This window comes from Sciurus carolinensis, chromosome 10, assembly GCF_902686445.1.
Source record: "Sciurus carolinensis chromosome 10, mSciCar1.2, whole genome shotgun sequence".
NCBI classification, from domain to species: Eukaryota; Metazoa; Chordata; class Mammalia; order Rodentia; family Sciuridae; genus Sciurus; species Sciurus carolinensis.
This window is the reverse complement of record NC_062222.1, coordinates 72,760,478-72,783,519: the sequence shown is the minus strand read 5'-3', so window position 1 is coordinate 72,783,519 and position 23,042 is coordinate 72,760,478. Positions and strand designations below refer to the sequence as shown.

The 23,042-nt window shown below is 33.1% G+C and overlaps 1 protein-coding gene across 6 annotated transcripts in view; it reads right to left on the bottom strand.

The window, feature by feature from the left end:
• Positions 1 to 23,042, bottom strand: part of Helq (helicase, POLQ like) — a 48,667-nt gene that overhangs the window by 10,482 nt on the left and 15,143 nt on the right. For 3 of the 6 annotated variants that reach the window (XM_047567335.1, XM_047567336.1, XM_047567341.1), the window contains 8 exons: positions 22,606 to 22,845; positions 17,152 to 17,293; positions 16,686 to 16,790; positions 11,196 to 11,418; positions 8,622 to 8,779; positions 6,875 to 6,973; positions 3,110 to 3,283; positions 1,079 to 1,192 (listed from right to left, as the gene is read on the bottom strand). In XM_047567335.1, coding sequence (XP_047423291.1) covers positions 1,079 to 1,192; positions 3,110 to 3,283; positions 6,875 to 6,973; positions 8,622 to 8,779; positions 11,196 to 11,418; positions 16,686 to 16,790; positions 17,152 to 17,293; positions 22,606 to 22,845 — 1,255 coding nt within the window. Of the gene's footprint in view, positions 1 to 1,078; positions 1,193 to 3,109; positions 3,284 to 6,874; positions 6,974 to 8,621; positions 8,780 to 11,195; positions 11,419 to 14,840; positions 14,918 to 16,685; positions 16,791 to 17,151; positions 17,294 to 22,605; positions 22,846 to 23,042 lie in introns of those variants that run through there. The other 3 variants (XM_047567338.1, XM_047567339.1, XM_047567340.1) reach the window with 3 other exon arrangements.

Below are 23,042 nucleotides of genomic sequence, written 5' to 3'. Positions count from 1 at the left end.
ACTAAGACAATAAAGTAGATATATATGAAGAGATAACACATCAGAATCCTGAAGAATTTAAAAATATGTATCTGAGTAGTTCTAATATGACTGCAGTAGTTTTTTATGTAGCTTAAGTCAGCTAATGTGTGCTAAAACCAGAAATGAAAAAGTCATTAGGGCATTTAGGTTAGTGGCACTAATAAAATTCTTTCAGCAAAATGTTCTGGCCTGATATCCTTAAAATGTTCTTATCATCTACTCAGGGGACCACTGGTGTACATGTTTTCTTAGTGGAACTAAGAACTAAATAATAAACTGAAGTTGATAGTTGATTAAAAATAGAAAGATGAGAAACCAGTTGAGGGCCCTTCCCTCTCACTCTCTTAGAAAACATAAATGACCCTTGCAGCCACCAAATCATAACTATCTTAAACAAGCCCTGAGTGCAAACTAACAGAAGGTAATTCTTCACTGGACTGGAGGAAGGAAGAGATGTGGTAGCATGTGCATTCTTGGGGAGAGTCACTCCCACCTCTACTGTTATTTTTTTTTCCATAACAGATTTTTCATTAGATCTGCTTCCCAATTAGCCGTGGATTTTTGGAAGGCCATGGCAGCAGCAACTAATACATGTGTGTGTGTGTGTGTGTATGTGTGTGTACATATATATGTGTGTGTATATATAAGTGATACATATTTTATTATATATGTCAGGTTTTATTGTTTTGTGAAGTCTTACTACAGTGTAAATGATAGAGCCTTGTTGCTCATTTGTCATGGGAGTCATACACACACACATAAAACATTTATATATATACATATGTGAATGTACATAGGTGTGTATATATATTTACATATATATGTGGAACATAAACATGTATATATGTATATATGCATATGTGTATATATGCACACACATATATATTTTACATACATATCAATATATATACACACATAGATACATGTATATATCACCATGACAAATGAGCAACAAGACTCTATCACTTGCCCCATAGTAAGACTTCAAAAAATAATGAAACCTGATTTTTATGTTAGTTGTAATAACCTTCAGTTGAGAAACTGAAAAGCTACTAACCTCTAAGACTCCAGTCACTTCCATGAGAGGGATTAGTTCTGCTTTCACACAGTAAGTCAGCTTCTTGGTAAGTTCTACCAAAAGGGCCCTATAAACCCAAAACTCTTCAAGTTCCTGTAGAACACAAGGAAATATATTGAATTTAACTTTTGTGAGCTATTTCCAAGTTTAATTTGTATGGTACAAGGCTCAGATAGGATATTATCTTATTAAATTTAGGAACACAGATTATTAAATTCAGGAACATCATTAAGAGATGAAAGATTATTCCAGGCCAAATTATTAACAGGAAACATGCTAGAAACCCCAAGGAACTGGAAAAAGGGGAGGTGGAAAAAGATTAAAAATTAAAAAACAAGTGAATAAAAAGAGCTCTACTCATTTTTATCAAAACATCAGGAAGTGAATGTTTTTTCTTTCTTAAGTGCCTCAAAGTAATTCCTACTTTGGGGAATTTATCCTGAAGACAAAATATTAAATATGGAAAGATTGAAATGCATTATGATGTTCAATGCAGCATTATTTAAACTAAAAAAAAATACTGGAAATCATGAATGGGATGGGTAAATGAGAGAGTTCATATAATTTTACTTTTTTTATATGTTTGAAATTTCTATAGTGGTTTATTTTATCAAAAGATTCTTTCTAGCCTTTGAGTATCATTGTGAGAGTTTGTGATGCATGCAATAGCACTATCTAGCCATATTGTGGCTACTAAGAAAGTTCTTGATAAAATAAAGATGGCAGAGTAAAGAAAGTAAAAAGACCTTAAACAGAAACACTGAATCAATCAACCCTGGAACTGCATTAGTTCTGACCTTTCTGTTACATAAAATAATCATTTTTTCCTTATCAGTTAAACTTCTTTTGAGTTGTTCTATTAGTTGTAGTTAAAATAATTTACTAAAATGATTGGTATACTATTTTATACCACTTATGTACTTTTTAAAAGGAAAAAACACTTTTAAATATTAAAAATACATTGAGAACATAAGTTATCAGATTTTTCTTAGGATCAGTCATCAAATTACAGTTGTTTTTCAAGTTCTACATATAGACTATTTTATTTGAATAATTCCATAAGGCTCAAGTCCTCACCCTAACGAGACAAAGGGAAATAATATCAGAGAGGGCATTTTTAAATATAGAGAACAACAAACAAAAAAAATTAAGAAAATACATTTTAAAGATTTGTTTCACCTTATAACATAATTTTTGCTGCTTATCAGGCATATGCTCAGATTATAAACTAACACTTAAAAACTGTCCTAAGTAAGTTATATTTAAAATGTAAATTTGCTAAAATAGTTATCATTCAATCCAAATAACATTTCTTTTTTTTTTTTTTTTTTTTTTGTGGTGCTGGGGATTGAACCCAGGGCCTTGTGCTTGTGAGGCGAGCACTCTACCAACTGAGCTAATCATTCAATCCAAAGCCAAGTATTTTTGGATGATTTATTCCCTTCATCAGCCATATGACAGAATTAATTGTCATGTAAATACACAGAATATGTAGGCTTAAGATTGGAAAAATGAAGTAAATTTAAATCTTAGAAAAACAGAATTCATGAGGAAAAAGTTTTAAAAACTTGAGTATGGACACAAACATGGAAAGGATTACTATGCCACCCAATAAAAAACTTAAATGTAGAAAAAAATGGTTTATGTTATAAATTCAACTAAAAATCATCTGTGTAGGAAAGTCTAGAATACTTTTTTGTATATATTTGAGGGAATACCTGGAAATATTAATGATGGCCCTAAAAGTAGGTTAACTTGGCACTTCTGACTTTCTATATACATTTTAGTTAATTCAGTAATTTTTATGTCTTTATCATATGTATATATACAGAACTCTTTTGTAGGAAGATAATAACAAAGATATATTTTAGATAAATTTTGAGAGCTTTGAAATAAATAATAAGGCAACAATGAGGAATACTGACATGCTGTCAGTATTCATTAGTAGGTTTAGTAACAGTTAAAACAAGAACATGCACAAAGTATACATTATATGTTTAGTGGAATTACCTCACAGAAATGTAACACACAGGATGAGAAGGAGGCAGCTCCTGTAAGTAGATTTTGTATATATCCTCGAGACATGTTAAATTTTTCAGACACACTCCAAATGTTGGTCTCTTTGAGCAAGGTATAAAGAACAAAAGACAGGTAGAGTCTGTTGACAATGTCCTTGTCCACCTTCTAGAAAGACACAGATAAATTTATGTACCCAGACAGACAACAGGTAAAGTGAATGAAGCTGTACTATAGGATAGCAAGAATAGGATGATTCCAAGGAAATAAAACAGATTTCTAACATAAGTGTTTCAAATTGATTATCACTTTTTCAACTATAAAAAAGAGATCTGGCAAACTGTTTCCAATTTAAGTTCAACTTCCTTTTAAAGGGAGCAAAGAGGGTTGAATTGTGCCCCTCCAAAAAAGTTTTCCAAGTTTGAAAACCTGGTACCTTATTTGGGAATAGGATCTTTATATATGTATTTAGTTAAAGATCTCTAAATGAAATCACCCAGGCTTTACAGTGGACCCTAAATTCAATGACTGGCATCCTTATAGGAAAAGAGATGGAGGGAAGCAATGTGAAGATGGAGACCGAGACTGGAGAGATGGATCTATAAACCAAGGAACACCAAGGACTGTTAGTAACCACCACACACTAGGAGAGCATTAGATGGTTTCCTTCTCAGAGCTTACTGAAGGATCCAGTGCTGCCAATACCTACATTTCAGATTTCTCACCTCTTGAATTGTAAGAGGATAGATTTCTGTTTCTTTTTGTTTGGTTTGGTGATATGCGTTGAACCCAGAACCTTGCACATGCAAAGCACAAGCTCAACCACTGAGCTACATGCCTAACCAATTTCTGTTGTTTTAGGCCCAGTTATGAATTTGTTATAGCAACGCTAGGAAACAAATAAAGGGAGAAAGTTGCAGAGAATTGTACATTTACTGTGGTATTTATAAATTGTACATATGTGTGACTGCTGTTATAAATTACATAAATGCAAGTTGATAATATGTTGATAAGCATGTCTATAATGTAAACTAAGCATGAATATTATGCTATGATTTCCACATGGCCATGATAAATTAACTGATATTCTGAAAGTTAAAACAGTAAGAGAGAAAAATGCTTCCTGTAGTTGAAGATTTCTGTTTTGGTGCATGCTTTTGCGTGTGGTGTCTAGTGATAGCTGTGGTGTCTAGTGACTATTTCTGAGGAAAGTATTTCCTTGCTAACATCAAGTTAACTTAGAAAATAACTTGTGCTCAAAATCAAAGGAAAAGAAGGATGGATCTGCAGGAGAAAAAGGAGGTATAGAGTATAAAATGATACCCTCTATTAAAACAGTGTTTGATAGGAGAATTCAGGGTGATATATTGGGGCATTTATGCTGGATACTCTCAGAAAATATTAAGCTAAAAACCTTAGTTAAAAAGCAAGTAGGACAAGATAGTTTTTTAAAAATTATTATATTTTTAGATGTTGATGGACCTTTATTTTTTTAAAATTTATTTGTATGTGGTGCTGAGAATTGAACCCAGCACCTCATACAAGCTAGGCAAGTACTCTACCCCTGAGCTACAACCCAGCCCCAAGCTAGCTTTTTAATTTCTCAATTTTAATGTACCTTTACTATTAACTATAAATTGAGGTTTTGCTTAGAATGTATTTCTTAAGGCAAGAAAAAAAATATAATATGGCAAGATGTTTTATACCAATTTCAAGATCTTTTGTGAGATATTAAAAGAGGGGACTCTTTTTCAATATGGAGAAATCAATTAGATTTTAAGCATATGTTATTTCAAATTCTAATGATGATAATTTCTAAGGTACTGAATTAGTAACTAATCCATTCATAATTAGGATAAATCCATACCCTACTGCTTTACACATTTAATTATCAATTTAATAAACATTTGTTGACTATATTCCATAAATTGTAAAAAAAATTAAATCTTGGATTCAAGTTTTAAAAGATGCCTTGTTCTAATATGATTTTATATATGTTTATTATTTGGGAATGAGTTCCAAATCAATATGATTTTGTTTTTACTTTGCATTTTAGAGTTGGATATAAAAGGGCTACTTTAAGAAAAACTTTTTTTCAACATTGGAAGTCTAAATAACATAGATATTTCTAAAGTAAAAGCCCTAATCTAAAAATTGTAAGAATATAGCTGGGTGTGGTGGCATATGCCTATAATCTCAGCAAATTGGGAGGCTGAGGCAGGAGCATTGCAAGTTCAAGTCCAGCTTCAGCAACTTAGGGAGACCCTGTCTCAAAATAAAAAAATAAAAAAAAAAGAACTGGGGCTATAGTGGTAAAGTGCCCCTGGATTTAATCCCCTGGATCCACTCCCCCCAAATTATAAGAATATGAATGCTTAAATACAGACAGATATGATATATATATTATATGATATAGTATATCTATATATCTATATATATATAATTGTACATTAATATCTATAAAATATCTATTTATAGATATAAATACATAAATGCTTTCAATTTTATGATACAGCAATGCACAGTACAGCCGCACCATTCAATTCAAAGTAAGTAAATACCATCTTCCATTTTTCAAAATGAAATTAGCACTGTCTACATAAATTTAAAAGATACAGGGGAAATGGTAGATAAGATAATTATTTCAGTGAAAGTTGGATTAAAAAAGAAAATTAAAAATGAAAAAGTATATTATGGGAGGGAAATGATATTAACTTAAGGAAGTTGAAGGTATGGTTACCAAGGAATTAGTTCTACTTCTCCTAAAGTTAGTGTATTCATTAAACAATTGCTTCATGGCTACTGACTGAATTGTGAAACATTAAAATATAAGACATCACACAAAAGAATATTAACTGATCTAACCTTCTAAATGTCTTATGTACTACAAAGATTAGACTTGAAGTTTTTTGAGGACAACAAATACTAAGAAAAACATCCAGACTTGTCATATGTTAGAATCCCTGATACCAAATAGGACATCTAACAAAATTTTTGGAAAATATATTCGATTGTTTGAATTGAACTTATTTTAGGAACATATGATATTGTGAAAATATTTTATAAATGTTTTAATATTTTTATTATATAAGCCACAAGTAGCCTAAGAAAAGTAGATTAACATTTTATTTCTCCTCCACCTGTCTTTAGTCTTCCTAGTGCCCAAAGTTGCATAGTTGAGGAAAAAGTGATTCTTTTCAAACGTGGGTCTTTTATCAATGTTGTTGTTAACATCTGTGTTAATTTCAGTAAGACTCTTCCAAAACTAATGAGAGCCAAGAGTCTCTTCAGACTTGCAACTCTGGCTGACATATTGCAGCATCCCACAGATTCACCTGAACTGTTGATTTCAGGACCTGTTTATTTTAATAGTATAACCAGCTCTGACAAGACCCTAGACTACTGTACCTGTCTGCTTTGCAGAATTAAAAATTGTGTTCTACTCCATTGTTATAAAAAGATTAATAAGGTTTGCCCTTTCTTTTGATAGCCTTACACATGTATGACAGAACATTTCAGAAACACAAAAATACCCAAAAAGAAAAAAAATGGCCATCACACCAACAAGAAATAAATATTGTCTTAAAAAATTCTTACATTTCTGGTATTCAGGTAGATATGTTTTAAATAGAAAAGTGGGAATTATATTAATTTAAAGAAAAAAAGTAAAATGAAAAGATTCGATCTCTAAAGGAGATGAACAGTATTGGTTTTATTGAATGAACTTCATTTTTAAGGAAAGGAAAATGATGATGGTACCTTCCTGACGGCTTGACCAGATGCTTTCTTCCCAATAAAGCTTTCAGAGACTCCAAGAAGAGCAGCTACGTTTTGTTCGGCTGGACTGAGTTGACTAAACTGTATAGAAAAAAGGATACATGCATGGAAAAACATCAGTGTAATTTAAAAAAGTGCCATGTGCCATTTGAAACAAATCTGGTATTTTTTTTGAGATCACATTTTCATGATTTTAAAAGATATGAAAAATGACAATTTTATTTATAAATATGCAAATTTTAAAAGATATAGCTTTAGAATATGACATATTTTAGTAGATTTACAGTCATATGTGGCAAAATCACATCTGAGTGAACAATGGACCACACATAAGATGGTGGTTCCATAAAGATTACATGGTCTAGTAATGTCATCGCCATCTGATGTTGATACAATGATAAAATTAAATAACTGTGTTTCTTAGAACACATCTGTCATTAGGTGATGCATAACTCTACTTAAAGACATGGTCACAAGTACTGGTTTCCTTGTGATTGTTTAATACCACAGATGGCTGGAGAGAAGGAGAAGATGGAAAGGTTTTGAAAGTAATTGCATTATACATAGCAACACTTTAAAAAAACTTAGAGTAATGATTTTAAAATGACTTAAAAGTAAAAGTTAATTTCCAAAAATTAAAAGCTATATACTCGCCTGTAAACCCAGCAGCTTGGGAGGCTGAGGCAGGAGGATCGAGAGTTCAAAGTCAGTCTTAGTAAAAGTGAGGTGCTAAGCAACTCACTGAGACCCTATCTCTAAATAAAATGAAAAATAGGGCTGGGATGTGGCTCAGTGGTTGAATGCCCCTGAATTCAATCCCCTATACCACGGGGAAAAAAAAAAAAAAAAAAAGAAGCTATATACTAGCTGGGTGTGGTAGTACACATATATAATCACAGTGATTTGGGAATCTGAGGCAGGTGGATCATAAATTTGGGGTCAGCCTTAGCAATATAGTGAGGCCCTAAGCAACTGAGTAAGATCCTGTCTCAAAAACAAAAAAAAGGCTGGGGATGTAGCTCAGAGGTAAAGTACTCCTGGGTTAAATCCTATTAACCCTCATCCCCCCAAAAAGTTATATATTGGAGGACTGGAGGTACAGTAGAGCACATTCTTAGTATGAATGAGGTCTTAGGTTCAAACCTTAGTACTAAAATAATAATAATAAAAGCTATATACTGTTTCTGCCTAATGTGTGTTCATACAGGTAGCCTGTTCACAAAAAAATCATAATGAAGTATATACTCTATCATTTGGGTTTGTCATAAGTGGGGCCTGTTCTACCTTGGTACTGGCAACAAAATAAACATTCCTTTGCACATATTAACATCACTGGGTTTGGTGTATCACCATGCTTGGCTCTGACAGAGCTTTCACATAACTGCATTCTCAATCATCAGTGATAGCTTTCACTGTTTTCTTTACACTCTAGGCATTATAAAATGCAGTAGTTGCCAAACTTTAGCAGAACTGTTTTTGGAGGAAATGACAGTGATAATCCTTTTTTCTTGTACCTTTACTTTTTTGATAATGAATATGTTTATATATAACAAAAATGTAATATTTAAATCAAACAAACCAAAAATGTCATATTTAAAAAAACTGGCAGTCAAAAAAGGCCCAATTCTAACTATATCTTAATAGAGTGAAAAAAAGTAAATATCACTTGATAAAAAACAAATATCACTGATAAACTAAGTAGCATAAATAGAAAATTCTGTATTCGCACCTGTCTGAAGTATATCATCCAATCAGGGTCACACTGAGAAACCAGATCATAGGGAGTTGTTAAGTAGATGAGATGCAAAAGACTTTCGAGCACAAGCCCTTCCAGACCTTTCTTCAAGTCTCTGTACAGAATGTCACAATAAGCCAAATCTATAGTTCCTAAAAGAAAGATACAAATACTTCATATTTCATAATTAATCAAGGGGAACAAGCTGATTTTTAAATAAAGACTTATTTAGAAGTTAACCAAATGTAGCAAAAAGTCTTCAAAATCTCTTACTATGTAATTTTCACTTATTTTGGAGGCCATTTTTATAGTATACATCAATATTTAATAAGTTCTAATACAATTACTCTATTTCTGGGAATCTAGACAAGAGAAACATTTCCATATATACATAACACAAAATACATAAATTGAGATGCCCATGTAGCCTTATTCATAAATCAGAAAAATTAGAAATAATGCAAATGTCCATCAAGAGAGAACAGTTAAACTGTTATATCTATACTATGGATGACTGGAGTATTAAAAGAAAAATGTGATAGATTAAGAGGAACAGACCTGTTAAGATGTTTATGATGTTTTATAAATGAGAATAGCAAATTGCAAAAAATCCCACTGATTCCATTAAAAAATACATATGTATACACACATATATATACACAAATATATGATTGTGAATGACAAGGAGACATTTCATCCTTGAAAGAACATCCAAGATGTCTAATGACACCATGGTGGTATGATCTTATGGGACTACCACTGTACATGTGGTCAGTTGTTGACTCAAGCATTGTTATATGGTGTATGACTATATAAGGTCATAAATTGAACTGTTGATGGTGGTAGCTCTTGAGAGAGTGAAAATGGGACTGGAGTATGGAACTTTCCTTAACATAATTCTGAATTCTTTGGATTTTTTTTTAACAACAGAAATGTATTGGTTTCCATTAAGTAAATAATGATGTAACCATTAAGAAAGAAACTTTATTTAAGTAGAGAATAGTATCTAAGATACTGTATTAAGTAAAAAAGTAAATTCCATAGCAATATAAATGATTTATTTGTTAAAAATAAAAACTTAAAACTATATGTGCATGTGTTATTAATTGAAATGAAAAGCACAGAAAAAGTCTGGGAAGGACTCCCATAGCACAAGAAATAAAAGCAAGAATCAATAACTGGGATAGATTCAAACTAAATAGCTTTCTCTCAGCAAAGGAAACTATCATCAATGCGGAGAGAGCCTACAGAGTGGGAGAATATCTTTGCCACTCAAACTTCAGATAGAGCACTAATCTCCAGAATATATAAAGAACTCAAAAAACTACACAAAGAATACAAATAACCCAATCAACAAATGGGCTAAGGATATGAACAGACGCTTCACAGAAGAAGATCTAAAAGCAATCAACAAACATATGAAAAAATGTTCACCATCTTTAGTAATAAGAGAAATGCTAATCAAAACTACACTAAGATTCCATCTCACCCCAATTAGAATGGCTATTATCAAGAATACAAGCAACAATAGGTGTTGGCGAGGATGTGGGGAAAAAGGTACACTCATACATTGCTGGTGGGGCTGCAAATTAGTGCAGCCACTCTGGAAAGCAGTGTGGAGATTCCTTAGAAAACTTGGAATGGATCCACCATTTGACCCAGCTATCCCACTCCCCGGCCTATACCCAAAGGACTTACAATCAGCATACTACAGAGATACACCACATCAATGTTCATAGCTGCTCAATTCACAATAGCCAGACTGTGGAACCAACCTAGATGTCGTTCAACTGAAGAATGGATAAAGAAACTGTGATATATATATATATATATATAGATAGATATAGATATATATAGATAGATATAGATATATACACAATGGAATATTACTCAGCTATAAAGAATAATAAAATTATGGCAGGCAAATGGATGAAATTGGAGAATATCATGCTAAGTGAGATAAACCAATCTCAAAAATCCAAAAGACGAATGATCTCACTGATAAGCAGATGATGACACAAAATAGGGGGTGGGAGGGGGGCAAGAATGGAGGAAGGAGGGACTGTACAGAGGGAAGAGAGGGGTGGGAGGGGTGGGGGGAAGGAAAAAAATAACAGAATGAATCAAACCTCATTACCCTATGTGAATGTATGATTACACAAATGGTATGCTTTTACTCCATGTACAAACCAAAACAACATGTATCCCATTTGTTTACAATAAAAATAAATTAAAAAAAAAAAAAGAAAAGAAAAGGTTTAGGAAGATATAAATCAACCTGCTGTTCTTGGTAGGATATTAATATCTGTGTAGTTAATGGTGAAGGGAGCATAAAAGGGGGATGACCATCTTTTCCCCTATATACACTTGCAGTATTTTAATTACTTATGATTCAAAACATTTCTCAACTTTTGAAAGCTGAAGTAGCTTATCAGCTTACGAAATGAATGTTTATAAATATGAAATCACAAATCCAATTTAAAGAAAGATAATAATTTAATTTCTGTTTTTTCTAATACATTGCCTCAGATTAATAATGAGGTATGAGTTTACCTAAATCTCTCTTACCCTTAAAAGAAGCTCGTCCTAATTTTGTAATATGAAAATTACATTGCGATTCTTCTTCAGACAGATAAACAGTGTCTTTTTGTAAGAGTCCTTTCTCTGTCAGATATCCAAGTGATTCAACAGTTATTTCCCAGAGACTTTTTTCTTTTAATAAAGTCTTTTGCTGTACACCAAAAAATGTACCATTCATAAAGTGATATATATCACCAAGATTTGTTGCAATCTGAAACAATTCAGGACACCATTAGAGCATTTTCCTTAAATTCAAGGCATCATTTTGTACATTAAGCAAGATGATTATTCATTTCTGTAATTCAAAGTTTTTTAAATTAAAAATTGGTATAAAATCTACATAGTTGCATATATAATTTTATAAATTCATCTAAAAATTAACAAGGAAAAATAATTAAAGAAAGAAGATATCATGTTCATGCTTTTTTGTGAAAGCACAAACATATTTTTCATTAAAAAACTCTTTAGGCTTTTAATTTTTTCACAGTATCTCCAAAGCTGTGCTGTTTAGTTTCCAACTCATTTTCACTAATTTCCACCAATCTCCTTCCAGAAACCTCTTTGCCCTTTTCAATTGAACTGTGAAAGTATCCTTTAATTCTAAAATTTGTATTAAAAATAAAGAAACATGGAAAACACAACTGAAAGAATCCACTAAAACAGGATGGACTAAAATGGCAAGGTTGCCCCAAAGGTTACCTAAAAAGAAATAGTATTTTTCTACCTCTTTTTGTCTCTCTTGCATTCCCATTGTCTTTTCCAGGTCTTTCACTGCCCTTTTCCCCTCCCCTCTTATTATTTACAACTTACAATGGAGACCATGAGTAACATTTAGCCCTCCACTTGGAATTCAGATGCACAATTGACTTTGAATTAGAATAATCTTTTAATAGCCAATTTCAATGAAATCAGCATGTTATACTAAAATATAGTGAATCAATAAGTATATTTCTTTCTCTTACAATTTTGATGACACTTCAACTGGAAAATTTTAGTAGTTATTTTATATTAAGTCAATATAAGGGATAACAAAAATTATAGGGCACATTTTCTATTGCTTCTCTCCTTCCTTCTAATAAAAATTATTCTTAATATCAATTAAACTAAAAATGCACTTTTAAGATATCCAAGAATTGATACTCAATTTGTGGATTATCGAAGTACTTAGTTTCTATATTGTTTCCTACTTGACTGATTACATTTAACCCTGTGGGAGGTCAGGTGGATGGGTGGATGAGGCATTTTACTTGATTCTTCTACTCACTTTCATGTTATCTTTTTATCCTTCCCCAAAAAATGTTTTGACAATAGTGACTTAACCCTACTGGGCTAGCCTCTGCCTCTCCAGAGCTTCTCGAACTTAGATTCTTCACCCATACCTAACTGCAAGTTTAATTTCATTAATTCAGGTATTAACTGAGTGTCATCCAAATATCCAACACTGTGCAAGGGACTGGGATTCAGTGATGGATGGGGGAAAAAAAAAAACAAAAAAAAACCAAAAAAAGTGAACCCTGCTTTCACAGGGCTTACATCCCAGTGGGGCAAGTCATTAGTCAAATAATTGCACTAAGAAGAATACAATTACAGCTGGTCATGATGGCATGCGCCTATAATCCCAGCTCCTCAGAAGATTGAGCAGGAAGGAGGATGGCAAGTTCAAGACCAGCCTGGGCAACTTAGCAGTACATTATCTCAAAATACAAAGGGTTGTGAGTATAGCTCAGTGGTAGAGTACTTGCCTAACAGATGTGAGGTCCTTGGTTTGATCCCCAGTGCCACAAAAATAAAGAAAAAAGAATAAGCAAGCACAGATACAAGGTCAAAGCAGCCTACACAACCTACTTTTCTTTGTCTCCAATTCTTTAAATATAATAACAAAATATCTGTTGACAATTTTATTGGGTTTGCATTGACTGTATGGATCAACTGGGGAAAAAGTAAAACTAAATGTTTCAACTCATGAATATGGCATCTCTCTCCATTTAAGTCTTTTAAAATTTTTCTTAGCAGTGTTTTAGTTTTCAACATATAGATCTGGCATGTATTTTTAAAATTTATCCCAAAGTACTTCATTTCATGTTTTTTGGATAGTATTGTAAATGCAATTTTCTAATTATTTACAGTGAGCATTTAGGAGTATACTTGAGTTTTGTTATGTTGGTCCTGTATCTTGTGACACTGTTAACTATACTCTCAATAGTTTTTTGCACACTCCTTTGGACTTTTCTTGAATTCACTGTCATCAGCAAATCAGATGACTACATCTTCCTTTCTAATCTGTATGGCTGGCTGCCTTTCTATACTGGCCATGACCTTTAATAACACGTTGAACAGCATGGTGAGAGCAAATGCTGTTGCTTTTTTCTAATCTTAGGAGGAAAAATATTTACTTTTTCTCCATTGTGATAAGATTTGTAGATTTTTAAATAAGCACTCTTTATTAGGTTGAAGTTCTCTTTCACTCATATTTACTGAGTTTTTTCATCATGAATGGGTATTGATTCTATCAATATGAAGAATTACATTGACTTTTTAAAAGTTGAAACAATTTTGCATTATTGGAATAAACCTCAATTGATCATGCGACAGTACTCTTATAAAGTATTGATGGATTGCTACTCTTCTGATAAGGATTTTTATATCTATGTTTACCAGAGATATTGGTCTGTAGTCTTCTTCTCTTGTTAACATCTTTGGTTTTGGTATCAATTAATGCTGGTCTTATAAGATGAGATGAGCAGTTCCCTTTTTCTCTACTTCCTGGAAGAATATGTGTATGATTGGCATTATTTATTCCTTAAATGTTTGATAGAATTCACCAGTGAAGTCAGTTAGCTATGGAGTTGTCTTTGTGAGAAAGTTCTTAATTACAATTCAATTTCTTTAATAGATATAGACAAGAGACTTGAAATTATATATTCATATTTTTAATTCCTTTTCAATTAATTATGGAAATTTATGTCTTTCAAAAAATTTTCCTATTTCATCCAAGTTGTTTAATTCATTTTACAATATTTAAGGATACATTTATTCAAGGATAAATGCTAGCTATCCTTTTAATGTCTCTAGGATCTTTACTGATGGTCTCCTCTCATTCCTGACATTAATAGTTTATATGTTCTCTATTAGTATTTTATACATTCTTTTCTCTTAACTAACCCAACTGATAACCTTACTGACCTTTTCAAAGAACTAGCTTACTAACTAGCTTCATTAATTTTTTTTCTATTATCTATTTTGTATTTCATTGACTTCTTGTATCTCTATTATTTACTTCCTTTTACTTACTTTGGATTTAATTTTTTTTGAAACTTTTTAAAGTGAAACTTAGATCACTGACTGTGGCTCTTTCTTAGTAAGCATGTAAAGCTATAAAATTTTCCCTGAAGCACTTATTTATTCCCATCTCACTAATTCTGCTTTATTGCTTTTCTTTCTCATTATATTGAAAATATTTTCTAATTTCTCTTGTGATTTCTTCTTTGACGATGGATCAAAGAGTGTTTTTAGTTTCCAAATATGTAGTATTTCCCTGATATCTATTTATTATTGATGTATACTCTAATAATTCTATTGTCATTCAATACCATATTCCATGTTTTCAATCCTTTTAAATTTATTGAGACTTACTTTATGGCCTGTAGAACTGCCTATCTTGGTGAATGTTTCATGTGTACTCAGCAAATGTTCCACATATACAGTGTACGCTAGAAAGAGCACAGGACAGCAAGGTAGACATCTGAGTTACAGTCCCATCTTAATCATAACTCACTGAATGACTGAACTGAGCATTAATTCTCTGGGTCTGTTACTGTATCTAATATGTATATGTATTAAGACCAAATGATCTTTATGATCTCTCTCCCTCCCTTATTAATTCCTTGGCAACCTCCTATTTATCATACATGGATTTGCTTCCAAACTAGTCTTGCAGTAGTGTCTACTATTACAGATGTTCCTCATGTTACAGTGAACATCCTAATGAAACCTATCATAAGTTGAAAATATTGTAAGTTAAAAATGCATTTGATACACCTAACCTATTGAACATCATAGCTTAGCAACATGGTACCCTATGTAGCATTGGTTGTTTATCCTCATGATTACGTGGCTGACTAGGAGCTGCAGCTCACTGTCAACTGCCCAGCACCCTGAGAACTATCTTACCACATAGTGCTAGCCTGGGAAAAGGTCAAAATTTGAACCATTATAAGTCATTGACCATCGGTCTTATCCTCGTTTTATAGAAAAGGTAACTCTGTGTGCTTTAAGAGAGAGTAACTTAGGGTAATAAGAGAAAGAACTAGAATAGGACTTAGGTATGTGCAATATCAGAGCCCTTACTCTGAATGACCACAAAACTAATTTTCCACAAGTGACCATATCAACTCTTCAAAATAGTATTTCATCCTCTCCAGTCTATAGCACACGGTTTTATGCCAATGTTTTCCACTGGCCTTTCACTCTCCACTGTCCTCAGCCCTCCTGTAGAGCTAGAGTATCTAGTCTATTGACTGTTACTCACATAACTTAAGCTTTCTTATCTTTTAGTCTACTCTAACCTGGAACAGCTTTTCTCTTTCCCCTGCTTATCTAATATCTGTTTCTTTTTCATACATAGCACTAATTCCTTTCTTCCTTTGCCTTTCTTTCACTCTTTTAAGTAGCCAGGTAATATTATAATGATTATACCATGCTTCTGCAAGGTAATCAAAATTTTTGTCTTGTGATATCTCTTATTTATCAGTTTTATTTTGCACTTTTACTTACACTGTTCATATTAATGAAGGCAAACTATATGATGGGTTAAGCACACTTACTTTATTATTATTATTTTTTTTTGCAGTGCTGGGGATTTGAACCCAGGGCCTTGTGCTTGCAAGAGCACACTTACTTTATAGTGAAAGACAAAGTCAAATTCAAACCCTGGCTTTGCTACTTTGTGGATGACTGATGTTAGGGACAAGGATAAAATATAATTAACAAGAATCACCCTAAATGAGAGATTTAACTGAAGAATAATTGTGAGAGAATTAAGTTTTAATCTCAGGAAAAATGATGTTTTCCTGCTGTACTTTTCTTCCCTGCCCCACCATCTGATAAAAACTCTACCAATCTCTCCAATGTTAACAATATTCTAGAAAGGTCATGAGCCCACCTGTACCTAACTCCTACTAAGGACAGAGGTGGTGGATCATCCCACACCAGAACCCATTGTTTTATAGTTCCTTTTATTTCCCATAGTATACACCAAAGTCTCTTACTTTTGATAGATGCCAGTTATATTTCAAATTTTCATTTCTTATAACTCAAGGATGAAAAATACACATAAATTAAGATTCAGATTTAGCGTGTCACAAACTTCTTCTCCGCATTAGATTAAATGTTAACATTTCTTTCATAATTTATAGTGTGCATAACTTTTAACCTCTATTCTCTCAGGTAATAGAATAGATTAAAAAAAATTTAAAATACCTTCAAACCAATCAAAGAGAGAAACAAAGTTTGGATTCCCTTGGTGAATTCCTGAACGAGATGGCTATAACAGTTTTCCAGTGGTCTACTTATTAGCTCCAAGACCTATAAAAGTTAAAGTAATATTGTTTTGTGTTAATATTAAACATAAATGATGTTCCATATAAAGATTTTATGCTTTGCATGAATCTTGTAGAGCCAGGGGGAAAAAAACGAAACAACAAAACTCAAAAGGACAAAGAACAAGAATTTAACAGGTATCTTTATAAAATTAAAGAAAGTTAAATAGAGAAAATACTTTTCCATTGTCTGAAATATAAAAATATTCAAACTAATTTTTAATCATGTAAGAGAAGGATACATCATTTAACAGAACATTAATAATTAATTTTTAAAAGATGATCACATTTAAGGGTTTGACCAAAGACCAAGAAAAAAAAAATTAACCAACCAGATGGAGTATTACCTGCTGCTTGTCTTTTTCTTGCAAAATAAGGATACTCTCTCCAGTAGAATCTATTCCAGCACGGCCAGCTCTGCCAATCATCTGTTTATATTGATTCCTCTTTAAAAATTCCTTAGCAACATAGGGAGCTCTTAAAATAACTCTATGGAATTGATAAAATTAATTAAAACTGAAACTGAATCTATAGCAATAGCATCTATTTTTAAACTCAATTTCATTATATCTATGTAATATTAAATTTAATGATAAAAATTATATTCATTAAGTATTCAAAAATATTATTCAATTTTCAAAAAAATTTAATGACATTAACAAAATAATACATAATTACTATTCACCAAGAACCTAGGATGTCTTAGGTTCTTTATGCATATTTTCAGTAATTCTTTAAAAAATTTTTTAGAATTTTTATTGTACATTGTAATTAAATATAATATTAATTAAACATAATAAGTGAGATTTACTGCTACATATTTGTATAGGCACGTACACAACAGAATAATAAAATCTGGTCAATTACTTTCCCTCTCCCTTGCTTCTTCCCTCCCCTGATGCCCTATTCTCATGAGTATCCACCCTCCACGTTTCTTTTCCTTTTTCCTCTCCAGCTTCTACATGAGAGAAAACATATGACTTTCCAAGTTTGGCTTATTTTGCTTAACATAATTCTTTCAAGGTCCATCCATTTTCCTGCAATTGACATAATTCCATTCTTCTTTGTGGCTGAATAAAACTGCATTTTGTATATACATTTTCTTTATCCATTCATCCACTGACAGACACATAGGTTGGTTCCATGATTTGGCTATTGTGAATTGTGCTGCTATAAACATGTGTATGCATGTATCACTATAGTATGCTGACTTAAATTATTATTATTATTATTTTTTGGTACTGGGGATTGAACTCAGGGGCACTCAACTACTAAACCACATCTCCAGTCCTATTTTGTATTTTATTTAGAGACAGGGTCTCACTGAATTGCTTAGTGCCTTGCTGTTGCTGAAGCTAGCTCTGAACTGGGGATCCTCCCGCCTCAGCTTCCTAAGCCACTGGAATTACACGCATATGCCACTGCATCCGGCCTGACTTTAATTCTTTAGATCAATACTGAGGAGTGGTACAAAGCTGGGTCATATGGTGGTTCTATTCCTACTCCTTTGAGGAACCTCCTTTCTAATTTCCATACCGGTTGTACTGATATTTACAATCCCACCAACAATGTAAAAGTATTCCCTTTCCCCTATATCTTCTTTGGCATTATTATTTATATTCTTGATGGCTGCCATTCTAACTGGAGTGAGATAAAATTTCAGTGTAGTTTTTATTTTTAGTTCCTATAATGTTATCAGCTATTTAAAAAAAAACTTAATAATACCCCTTTTTATTTTTCTACAAAGGAATTAGCCAAAGCTCTGTTAAGTGGCTAACTCTAAACCACAAAATTAGTAATTGCCAGAACCATCATTTGAACTCCAGTCTGCATAGTTTCAAGGCCTATGATCAATCTATAGGAGTAGTCTCCAAAGGTTTGTGTGTGTATGTGTGGTAATGGGGATCAAACCTGGGGCCTGGCACATATTAGCAAGTGCTCTACCACTGAGTTATATCCCCAACCCTTTTTATTTTGAGACAGAGTCTCGATAAGTTGCCCAGGCATGCCTCAAACTTTTGATCCTCTTGCCTCAGCCTCCCAAGTCACTAGGATTACAGGCATGTGCCACTACACCCAGCTCCAGAGTTTTTGTTTGTTTGTTTTTAGCTCCAAAGTTTCTTTGATTTTATATTCCATAAATGAAAAATCTGACATGCACCACCAATATATGCATATATATGAATTTCCTTTATTTTGAACTATTTGAAATTACAGATAACAACTTGTGTGTGAGTGTGTGTGTGTGTGTGTGTGTGTGTGTGTGTTGTTTTTGGTTTTTTTGGTAATACTGGGATTGAACCCAGAGGGTCTCTACCATTGATTGACACTCCCAGCCCACTGCATTTGATTTTGAGACAGGGTCTTGTTAAGCCACCATGGTTGGTCTCTAACTTGCCTCCCAAGTTGCTGCAATTGCAGGCATATGCCACCACTCCTGACTACCAACTATTTTTGACACACAAAAATAACAATCTGAGTTACGCTCAGGTACAGAGAAGTTGGTAGTCAGTTTTCCTGTTCCAAAGCAAGAGAAATACCTATGTCATTTACCTATACTAACCAACCTACTCATTTATTCATAAATCTCAACAGACTAATAAGATTACCAAACATTGAAGAAAATTAACAACACAGAAGAAAAGCAAGGACATATAGATTAAATGACTAAGATAAAATAGGAGAGTAGAGAATTTTTTATATTTCTAATTAGTATCCATAGAAAATTCCAGAGGGAATTATATAAACAATCAGAGTAGACTGATATAAGTAAGTGCCATAATAGAGAATTCTTGGAAATTAAAAATTCATCAAAAAATTCTACTGAGGCATTGAATAATGAATAAACAGAGTTAAAGAATACAACTAAAAATTGATTTTTTGTTGTTGCGGTGGTGGTGGTACTGAAGAATGAACCCAGGGGTGCTTTATCACTGATCTACATTCCTAGCCCTTTTTATTTTCTACTTAGAGACAAAGTCTAAGTTCCTTAGGTTCTTGCTAACTTGCTGGGACTGGCTGGAAATGTGTGATCCTCCTGCCTCATCCTCCTGTCACTGCAATTACAGGTGTGCATCACCACACCCAGCAAAATACTGATTTTTTATGTGGAAAGTAAAGTTGAAGAACCTGAATAGCTCAGATAGGCTGAAAATGTGTAACTAAAGAAAATAGGAAGCCATAACTCTGTCTAACTGAAGCTACCAAAGCAGAAAACAGAAATAATGGGAGGAAGAAACAGAAAAACAACTCCCCAAAGTTAGTCTATTGTTGAACAAAGGCATAAAACCCCAGACTGAAAACCACCCAAATGCCAAGCCCTGTGAATGAACAGCAGATGAGTTGGAACTGTTGAGAATCAGATTTCCTGGATGCAAATCTTGACTCTGAAATTCATTCATTGGGTGTGAAGTTGGGTAAATTATTTAATTTTTCTGTGTCCCAGTTTTCCCCTCTATAAAATATGGGTAACAGCTGGATGTGGTGGTACACACCTGTTATCCCAGTGACTTGGAAGGCTGAGGTAGGAAGATCTACAAATTTGAAGCCAGCCTTGACAATTTAGTGAAACCAGTATTAAAATTTTTAAAAAATTGAAATATTTTTAAAAAGATAGGGTGGGGGTGAGGGTACAGGTGGCTAGGGATGTAGCTCAGTGGTACAGCATCCCTGGGCTCAATCCTCAGTACCACAAAAAAATAAAAAGATATATATATAGGTAATGAGCTTTTTTACAGAGAAGCTGTGAAGACTGAATAACTATGGGCAGTTACTATATGGGGAGGGAGACTTGTAAGAACCTGCAGTTATTATTACACACCATGATGAAAATTTAAGGTTAAAAAGTCTAAAAGCTTCTAGAGAGGAGAAAGCTGCAAATCCATTAGAAACAAAAATGAGCAGCACCAGTTCCTAGAAGACATGGAACAATTTCTATAATACCCAAAGGGGCAAAAAAATTGAACACAGACTTCTTTTCCAGTGGAAATTATTTAAGTGTGAGGCCCAAGCAGACAGCTGACAACTTCAGCTATGCAAAGACTCAAAAATTTTAACCCTCAATGCAGTATTTTAAAAATAATTACTCAAGGATGATGAAATTAAAAAATGAATCACAGAAGGAAGATGTGGGGACACAAGAGGTAGTGGTAAGCAAAAAACAAGTAAAACAAGTATAATCTAAAGGTTGGTTTAAGTGATTATTGTTCATAAGACAAAAACATAGGTAAGATACATAGAGTAAAATAGAATATACAAATGCTAAGAATCTTGTTATGCTCAGAAGAAGATAGTTATTGATTCTAAAGTGATTAAAATATTTGATTACAATTGTTTGATTACAATTGTTAAAACTGTAAGAGTAACCACTAGAATAATGGAAATAGGATGTATTGCTTCCATTTTTTTTTCCTTCAATTTTCTGAAAAACTAAAAAAAAAAAAAAAAAATGGTGTCAGGGTTTGAAAAAAAAATGAACAAAGATAATTAGCAAAAGATGGGTCCTGGCATTCAAAGCAAAATCATTAAAAGAGTAAAACAAGGTCCTATTATACTGATAAAAGGTATAATTCAGTAATAATGTTTGAAGTAAACCTTGATATACCTGGATAGTTTTGAAATATTAAAAGCAAAAACTTCTAGAAATGCAAAAAAGGAGACAATGACAGTTACATAAGTGGGCGATGAACATACCTCTCTGAAATTAATAGACCAAGGAATCAAAACTAGTATGACGAGAAAGGAGCTGATAACAAACAATTATGATCTGATTGGGACATATAAACATGTATTCCCAACAGAAAATACATACATCTTTTAACGCTGATGGAAACTCAATCATTTAGCTGCGTGCAGTGGTCCAAGCCTATAATCCCAGTGGCTCAGGAGGCTGAGGCCGGAGGAACTCAAGTTCAAAGCCAGCCTCAGCAACTTAGCAAGGCCCTAAGCAACTCAGTGAGAACCTATCTCAAAAAAAAAAATACAAAAAAGGGCTGGGGATGTGACTCAGTGGTTAAGTGCCCTTGGGTTTCAATCCCTGGTATTTAAAAAAAAAAAATCATTTATTAAAAAAACAATACAAAACCATAGTCACAATTTACAGAGTAGAAACCAATTATACAAGCCTAAGGAAATGAATTATACAAGCCTACAGCTTTGGTAGTAACTGAAAAGGTAATCAAGGATCTGCTCTTAAAAGACATTTGAGTAGGATGCAGTGGAGCACACCTGTAATCCCAGTGTCTCAGGAGGCTGAAGCAGGAGGATCATGAGTTCAAAGTCAGCCTCAGCAATTTAGTGAGGCCCTGTGCAACTTAGTGAGACTCTGTTTCTAAATAAAATATAAAAAGGGACTGCAGATGTGACTCAGTGATTAAGCACTCCTGGGTGTTCAGTCCCTGGTACCAAAAACATAAAATAAATAAAAAATAATAATATAAAGATATTAGACTCAAATGGCTTTATGGATCATTTCCCCAAGGTTTTGAGGAAATCTCTATGTCAAACTCATTGAGATCGTTAAAAAAAAGAAAAAAAGGAAAAAACTTGCCAATTGTCTATATAATAGACCCTAACAGCAAAACCAGATAGGGAAAACATAAAAGCAGAAAATAATTTTAATACCAGGAAATCTACTAATGCTATTTTTCATTAAAATGTTGAAAAAAACCCAATTGATTCAGCAAATGCTAAAAAAAATTTGATAAATTCTTACCACTATTGCAAGAATAAAACAATACCAAAGCTCTTCTCAAGTCAGGAAATAAAAAGTTCTGAGCCTGTCCAACACTTGCTTATCTTACCTTCTTGCTGGTAGGTTGACCCCTGCTGCTAGAGTGGATGTGCAGGTCAAAAGGCAGAGAGTGCCTGTGGAATAGGCCTCCTCAAGGAGCCTCCTTTCATCGCTTGTTAAGCCGCTGTGGTGGTAGGCAACTCCGAATGGGATGGTGCGCTTTAAGACAGGACACAGGTTGCCACTGCTGATGTTCCTCAAGTTCTTAATCACCTCACATTTTTCTTTTTCCCTGTGTTTCAGATATTCCCTAAAATAAAGATCCATTAGAAATATGAGCTCTTGGGCTAGGGACATAGTTTGGTGGTAGAACAGTTGCCTTACTTCAATGGTAGTTTAACTTCCTTAGTTTTTTATAATTAAAATCATCATTATAAAGGCACACTATCAGTTACCCAAATGAGTAACTCATTAATCTTATTCCAAACATTTATATTCTTGTACTAT